This window comes from Protobothrops mucrosquamatus, unplaced genomic scaffold, assembly GCF_001527695.2.
Source record: "Protobothrops mucrosquamatus isolate PMUCROS unplaced genomic scaffold, P.Mucros_1.0 scaffold_135, whole genome shotgun sequence".
NCBI lineage: Eukaryota > Metazoa > Chordata > Lepidosauria > Squamata > Viperidae > Protobothrops > Protobothrops mucrosquamatus.
This window is the reverse complement of record NW_015386211.1, coordinates 251,891-260,640: the sequence shown is the minus strand read 5'-3', so window position 1 is coordinate 260,640 and position 8,750 is coordinate 251,891. Positions and strand designations below refer to the sequence as shown.

Here is an 8,750-nt window from a genome sequence, read left to right as displayed (position 1 = left end):
CCCCCCCCCCCCGTCCCCGAGCTGGGCATCCGACGCTGCTCCCTGTTGAAGTGAAGTGTTAATTCCGTGCCTGCCTTGAAGCTGCCGGAAACTCCGCTGACCTCTTTAAAAAGACTAGTGCAGGGGTAGGCAACCTCGGCTCTTTTATGACTCATGGACTTCAACTCCCAGAATTCCTGAGCCAGCAGAGCTGGCTCAGGAATTCTGGGAGTTGAAGTCCATGAGTCATAAAAGAGCCGAGGTTGCCTACCCCTGGCACTAGTGTGAGCCTCCTGGAGTCGCTGTATGACTGTAGAGGCGGCCATAGAAGTCCTGTAAAAAAATGAAACCGGTCTCCGGCAGCTGGACTGGGATGAAAATGAAGGCAAGGTCATAGCAGAAGAAAGATCCCGGGAGGGCATCTTTGTGTCCCAGATACACACAAGTGGGGAAAGGGTTTGAAGCTCCCGTATCTGGGTGCTCGCAATGACTTTGGAAACGACCTTGATGTTGGGAAAGATGGAAGGCAATAGGAGAAGGGGATGGCAGAGGGTGAGATTGGTTAGAGGGTGTCCAAGGTCCCTTCCAACTTGATGATGATGAAGAAGAAGAAGAAGAAGAAGAAGAAGAAGAAGAAGAAGAAGAAGAAGAAGAGGAGGAGGAGGAGGAGAAGGAGAAGAAGGAGAAGGAGAAGGAGGAGGAGGAGGAGGAGGAGGAGGAGGAGGAGGAGAAGGAGAAGAAGAAGAAGAAGAAGAAGAAGAAGAAGAAGAAGATGATGATGATTGGATGGATGGATGGATGGATGGATGGATGGATGGATGGATGGATGATGGATGGATTTGGGCAGACTCCAGGAGACAGTGGAGGACAACAGAGCCTGGTGTGCTGTGGTCCATGGGATCGCAGAGAGTCGGACATGACTTAATGACTGAACAATCATGACAAGCTACATAGTTCCTCTTGCAGAGAATTGGGGGTGCTCAAGCTGGTAACAGTGGGACAAGCCAAAAGGGGTTATTATAATTGTAATTCTCAGGAAGCAAAATTTGGGTTCAGCACACACAAGACCTTCTCGTTGAAATAATTGACCTGCCCCCTCTTATATGAAAAGCCAGGAGCACAAGCCAGCGCCTTGGTGTATAGGCTGTAGTTTTTTAAAATGTGCTTATTAATGCTTCCCAACTGGGAAATGCTCTCAAGGGATTTCTAAAATAGAAAAGCAAAGTCAACAGTGTAGTCGAAAAGGATGTCTCTCTCCAGTAATACATGAAAATTGTTTTGATAATGAGTTTGAGGGAATGTAGGAACTGTTTGAAGGACAAGACTCCTGCTCTTTTCAGTAATTTGATAGAAGGATGGCAAAGTGATGGCAGATGCATCTGCTAAATGCTGTATTAAGGTTGTACAATTGTTTGGATTAAATATTTTGTTAAATGCTGGCATATGCTTCTGAATAAACTTGCACTGTGTTATGTTGGGATTTGTTGTTGTTCGTCTGTTACTATTTATATATTTCTTAGGACCTGACAGCTTCTATTTGAGAATACACAAGACATGGACGTAAATCTGTTTTTGTTTTCCATACCAATTGATTTTTATCCACAAAAATAACATGCCTTACTGAAAAAATATAATTATTTTTTTATTTCAGAATTATAGGCATTATCGTGGAGTAGATTCACTGTATGAATACTTTTGCTTATGTACAGAAAGTTAACCATCTATCTAATACTGGGTTTGTTGAAAAGTCAAATATAAATTGTTGCTAACTTGAACAAACATAAGTTAATGACTAATAGGAAACGTGCAACTTGCCCTTGATATTTCAAGAATTAAAAATAAGCTTTCTAAATAGGCAGAATGCTAAATAATACCAAATTATTCATTTACAAACACCAAATCTTTCAAGTGCCTCTCAAATAATAGGCCATGACAGTGACATATAATCCCTGTCAAATAATGAGGGTGCCACTTTTTGATTGTGAAGGGGAATTAAGGTTTTTCTAAAGCCATTTTAATTTGTCACATTTCTGTTAAAAGTCATTAACAAGCAATATCCATTTCATGAAATTAGTAAGCATGTGAAATTCCTTTCAAAGTTTTTCTTAGATGATGGCTATACTAAATGAAGGAGCAGTAGTGCAAATACGTTAAGCCTTGCAACAGCGTTAGGATAAGCTTTCAATCTAAGATCAAGTGTAATATGCAAGTGCAATAAAGTAACTGATAATTACACTTGCAATAAGTGTAAACTAAACAACATTTAGTTCAGTGGCGCTTTCTCAAAGGTAAATAGGAATAGTATTGCATCAGTCTAAGAATGTTCCTGGTGGATCTGTGGAGATGTTCATTACTTAGGAGATTGAGCAAATCTGAAGTGAAGAAACCTTGCAATACTTGCCTGACCACTAAATTATTGTTTTGAAAAAGAAAGGCACTTAACAGAGTACTATATGTTCTTAATTAAAATAAACTTACAGTTTTAAAAGCTGCATATTGATGTAAGATTGTTGCTTTGTTTATTGTGAGAGAAATATATGTAATTGAAATGGCAATACGTTATAGCTAAAAACTTTCAAATTAAAATTTTGTTCTATTAGCTGTGATATAATTATATTTCAAGCATGTATAGGTAAGATTTTGAGGGAAAATGTTGATGTCCATGTGGATAATTATGCATAAGTGCCATTTAAAAAATATTCTGTTATTAAAATACTGCCAGTATGATGTAACGGAATTTTTATTTCAACTTTTGTTCTACATATGAGAGTTTTATGTTTTTATACATCTTAAAATATTAAAAAAAACAAGTTACAAATTTACATTATTACATATGAAGGTTAAAATCTGTGTGACACTTTATTCTAGTACATTGATAATAGTTTAAGGATGGAATTCGGCAGTATCTTGTATAGGTAGGAAAATATTCCAGCTTCAGCAAGGGAGCCCTGCCAAATTTCCATGGCTTTTGTATCTAGCTACAATCCTCAGAACTTATTAAGAGCCTTTGCAAAGAATCCATTAACCTTTAGAAGCGATTTGGAGCATATATTAGGATTGTAGGGCATACAGAAAAGTGAAACCTATATAAACTATAACAGGACACTTTTAGCAGTTAATACTAGACATCTATTGCATAAACATAACATGGGAATCTTTGATTATTTACTTTTTTTAACATTACTTGTACAAGTTATTTTGCCAATATAATTCTTTCAACACTGATATCATATGATCCCTGTCATCAATTTGCAGGTTACATTCTTCCCAATTTTTCTTTTAATTTTTTTCAGGGCACAACTAATGAACTTTTGTTCAAGGTCCTGGCTAATGATTTTCACACATTTATGGGACCCACTATATTTATATCATGCAATATAAATATAAATAGTATGCATGCAATATCCCCATCCTACCAGGCCCCAAAATTCATAATATTGAAAAGCAGAGATGCATAATCATGTTTAATTGGCAAATCAAATATGTGTGAGTATTAACTGAACCATTTTTAAAGACAATAAAGGCACAGATACTGGTACTATATTTCTAAATTATATCAACATTATGGAATGTTGGTAAATTAAAAGTATTTAATATTTCTGTAGTTCTCATTCTTATTTATGTTAGTTAAATTATTTTAGTAATCTAGAGATACAGAGAACATAATTTGTATTATGTGACTGGTGGATTTAGAAATTAATTTAAAAAATAAGTCCAGAGTGTAGAGAGGTAACATCTAAAATTTCTATGCTTTTTCTTTCAGCATCCACTCAACCCACTATGTCAGTTTAGTTACAATTATGTACTATAACTCTGATATATAGGCCCTACAGCTTAGGACCTGGATATATAACAGCACTTTCGTATGTACTTATCTGCCAATTAAGATTAGTGAAAATATCCTTAAAAAAGTATATTTATCAGAGGTACACAGATCTGGATGGTACAAATCTCTTACGTTTATATAGGCATTTGCCTAAAACTGGTGATGTCAGTCTGATCTACTGTTGTCCTTTGTTTTAGAGTTAACATGGTATAATTTTGTCATTGTTAACAGTTTTAAATGAATTATACTCTACTTTTAATTGTTTTAGTAATAAAGTGGGCTAGATACATACAAATAAAAACAAATATTTATATATGGAATTATATTTCATGGAAGCTATTGCCTTTTTTTCTCTTTCACATCTCCTGTTAAATGATGAACCATTATGACTGCACATCAAACAGTACGGTAAGGTATTATTTTTGCTTCCTTTCAACCATCTGTAATTGTGCCAGTCATAGTATTCTTTAAGTTCAAATGCAGCTTTCCCCAGAATAAGTTCCTTTTGTTTATAGTACAACAGAATTATTTCCAATTAATAGATATCCTAGGAAATGACCAAATAAAACTTAATTTTTTGACAGAAGTCTTCCCCAGCCATTTTTTGTGGGAAAAAAAGAGAAAATTCTATATGATTACTCCTTTCATAGTACTTCATTTAAAAGTGATAGTGAATATAATTAACTCATTAGTCTAATTGATGACAAAGTAGTTTGCTATGTATGTAGATTATAAACCTGTAAAAATGTGTTCAGTAAAGTTCCTTCAGGTTAGTCTGTACATGTTTGTACCTGCTTTTCTGGATCAAGAGAAGTTAGTATGTTAGAACACAAATGCTAAATTGATCCACTTTCTGTCAGGAGGTTAAATGTAGTTCTAATCAAACAAGGGAATTCAGAGTTATACCTACAGCCAATCAGTCATATTACTGGAGCACATGTGTATTTATGCCATTTATTTACATAATAACACTATCCCAAGATTCCAGGACCTACTCCGTCAGTTGAACATTTTGAATACCTAGTCCTCCAAGAAAAAAAGCTAGAGAAAAAGTTTTAGGAAAGCAAATGTTTCCCTTACAGAATTGAACTGTCAACACTTGACAACACAGAACATCTCCTAGACACTGAGGCTATGGTAGCCAAACCATGCTTACTCTTGGCTACTTAGCCAGTGGAGAAGAAGGTAGTAATGCCATGAAGGCTTTCCAGTTCTCTTCTGGTATAATGGCTTATGGGATATTTAGTACTTGTGTGTTTCTTTGGAATTGCAAGGGCTGTAGCAGTGATATTATATATGTGTTTTAGATTAAGGAATAAAATCTGTCCTTATCCCTGGCAAAAGGTAAAGTTTCTTTTCTTACTGTGTGCCTTTATTATAGCACTTCTGGGGACCTGTTGCCAACTGGGGACTTCCCATTGCTGCATTCAGTGATATGAAGAAATCACCAGAAATCATAAGTGGCCGAATGACATTTGGCAAGTGGTGAAATTAACTTCAGTTTTAAACAGTAGTTTTTAAATTGCTAACAAACTACTTAAAGATGCAGAATTTGCAGTGTTTATTGATTGATTAGTCTTATCAAAGAAAATAAAGGTAAAATACAAGATTTGTTTCCAGGATAAAATAGATAAAAAGAAAATATAATACTAATAAATCCTTAGTTAAATTGCGTTGTCTATAAATTTAGCATTTCTGCTAACAATGCATACATTAGAGACCAGGAAGAAATACCATAATTTGCAATTTAGATCCCAATGGGCTGTTCTTTCAAGTAAGGATTTCAAATATCTAAACTCAAAACAGATATTCAGTTGACAATCAAACAAAATGTGAGCAATATTTTTATTGGCTTGGGCCCTGCACATACATATCCTCTCATGATATGGCCGATGATAGCAGTGCCCATATTTGGCCATGGAATCCAATAGTTCAAAATTTGCTCTAGAATAGGTTCTTAGGAATTGCTTCAAACTCATTGAAAGGTATTTTGTTTTGTTTTGAAAGTATTTTTATTCTTAGCCAACCAATTTAAAGATCTATTTTTGCCAAGAACTTCATGTCTGTTTGGGTACTAACATCTAGGACTCCCTGTTTACTTTGCCTTGGTTTTATTGATGTTTAGAGAATTAAGATCACAGTAGATATTTAGCTTTTACAACAGTCTTCTCAGACTTACTTGAGAATGCTCCATGACAACTACATTGTCAACATATAAAAGAATATTAATACTTTTATCATGGATTTTTGGCATATAAGTGTCTGAAGCATATAAGAATCCTGGAATATAATTGACATAGAGGTTAAAAAGCATCAGGGTTAGAATACAACACTATCTAATATCTTATGGATAGGTATACTGTGAGGAACAGAACTGTTTGCCCCTGTACACCACTTTCAAGTGGGTGTTTGAGTAAAAGGCCTTAACCAGGAGTCTAGATTCCATGTTTAAGATAACCAATTTCTTTCACAGCATGCTTCTGTTTAAGGAATCAAGAACCACACTGAGGTCTATGAAAGCAGCGAACAGTTTATTTTAATTACTTGTTACCATGTAAAACAACACAGTTGTCTGTTGTGGAGCTCTCTGATCTAAATCCAGCTTATTTGTCCACTAAGAGTTTTTTTCCCCCCATTACCCAGTTCTTTACCTCTTAAAATGTGGAGGTTACATTTGTACATCAAGGAGGCCCATTGTCAGCCTTTCATATTTTTTTGGGTGCCAGGGTGGCTTCATTTATAAAATAGTCCTCTGAGGTAACACCTGTTATTATTTTAAGTTTTATTAATAATGATGTTTGTAAGATAGTAAAATGTACGTAAAATGAGATTTTTCGGCTATGCAGTAACACAGTACTGTACTTGCAGAACTAAAAGCGAATGTTCTAAATCTAAGAATATGAAGTCATTGAACATTAATTTTCTTTTTACAGCACTTTGCTGCTATTCTTTGACTTTTATGAGGTTTGCATATAAGGTGCAACCCAGGAACTGGTTGTTGTTTGCTTGTCACTTCACTAATGAAGGGGCACAACTTATTCAAGGAGGAAGGTTGATCAAATATAAGTGAGTATACTGTAATTATTTCTTTTACATTAAGAGTATAACTAAAACTTTCAAATATTTTTATATTTCTTACATGCTCTAACATCTATGTCAATGAATTAATCCTTTTCTTTTCCTTCCATTTTTATTCCTCCTGACAGTCTGAAAAAAAATAATTGAATATTTCATTCATGGAGAAAAATGGAAAAGGTGCTGCTCTTCACAGAATACAAGCAAGGAAGGACTTTGTCATCATCTCATTTTGTTTTTTTGCATCACCACCATCATGGAAATATTCATACTAGCATTCAGTATCATTTGTTAACTTTTTTAGCTTCCCTTATACAAAGTACTGCACAGCTGTTCAAAAATTAGATTACTTTCCTGCCTTAAAATAATTTTTTAATATTTACAAAATTACTCAACTTAAATATGTACCAACGTTTCTGAAATAAAAAACCCTGCTAATTTAAGAAAAACAAGAAAAGGCATGATTAATAAAATGTGATTTTTGAAACTGAATGTTAGTTATTTTGCAGTCAGATGTACAAATGCATTGAAATTGTGATTCTGCCTCTTTAAGAGTATTGGAGCAAAGTAAAATATTCAAAAGCATCATTCGTTAACACTTACAAAGTCAAGATTGATTATCAGTTCTCCATATAAGCAATTGAAAATGGATTCTTCAATTAACTCTTGTGAGGCTAATAGTTTAAATATATTACAACTGCTAAATTTTGTATTTGACACTTATAGCTAAAATTATTTTTACCAAGAAATAAAAAAGGCAGTGAAGTGCCAATTAATTTATGAGTGGATTCCAACAAACTCTATCCTGATTCATTACATTAGAATACAAAATTGACACAGCTTAATTTACATGATTTGGTAAAATATATCATCTTATCTTTGTATGTAAGCATTCTGCAAATGATACATTCAGTGCCAGGATGTTTTATAAGCACACGTACCTGTGAGCAAAGTAGTTACAGTACCACATCCTATTGCGGTGTAGGTAGCATCTCCCTTAAGAGTCCAATTGAATTCTTATTTATAACAAATAAAATAAATAGTATGATTCTATTTTTGCATTCATCCGCAGATGCCATATTAACACAAAAAAAATAAGAATGAATACTTTTGAAACATTATTAGGTTAATTTGACCTTTTTGTTGTGATTTTTATCAACAGTTGTAATGCACTATATATAGATTGTCTTATAATGTTATTTTACTTCAACAACTTTGGGGCAGTAAACCCTATGGGGAGAAATTACAACATAAATGTTCTAATGGCAATAAACCACTTTGAAACAATTTATAGTTTTAATGGTGTCAATTTAGAAAATGGTACTTTTTAAGGTAGAACTTCTTACAAATGAGATCTATTTTTTCTTTCTCGATACGGTGTTTCAATTTTCAGGCCAGCATTACAGTGAAAATAGACATGTATTTTCTTTTGTACTATTTACTTATGTTGATTGGGTTGTATTGGTTAATAAAAAGAGTATGGGTGTAAAAATAGTAAGCTATTACTATTTCCTAAACTTTATCAGATTTATCAGGATAATTAAATTTTGTTTTTAATGATGGAAGAGTGCACATATTTCTCTATAAAAAGGAAAGACAGGTAATCAGTTCTCTTCACAAAACTGAGGTTTCAAAAGTAATCAATCTATTAATTCACTATAGGCATCCTTAGATCAAATTCCAGCATATATAATAAAAAGCTTTGCATCATTAGGATAGGGCAAAAGTACATTTTATTACATTATATATATATTATATATATAACTTTTATATAAAAATAAAAGTTGCTACTTTTACATATTTTAAGGAAAATAACAAAACAATTGATTCTAGATATTTGACTATGGAAAAATGAGGTGATTTCTGAATT

General features: G+C 33.7%; 1 protein-coding gene across 1 annotated transcript in view; it reads left to right on the top strand.

The window, feature by feature from the left end:
• Nucleotides 1-8,167, top strand: part of MPC1 (mitochondrial pyruvate carrier 1) — an 8,651-nt gene extending 484 nt beyond the window's left edge. The window contains exons 2-5 of the mRNA XM_015818350.1: nucleotides 4,210-4,213; nucleotides 5,187-5,283; nucleotides 6,739-6,871; nucleotides 7,012-8,167. Coding sequence (XP_015673836.1) covers nucleotides 4,210-4,213; nucleotides 5,187-5,283; nucleotides 6,739-6,871; nucleotides 7,012-7,030 — 253 coding nt within the window. The 3' untranslated portion in view covers nucleotides 7,031-8,167. The remainder of the gene's footprint in view (nucleotides 1-4,209; nucleotides 4,214-5,186; nucleotides 5,284-6,738; nucleotides 6,872-7,011) is intronic.
• Nucleotides 8,168-8,750: the final 583 nt, after the last annotated feature.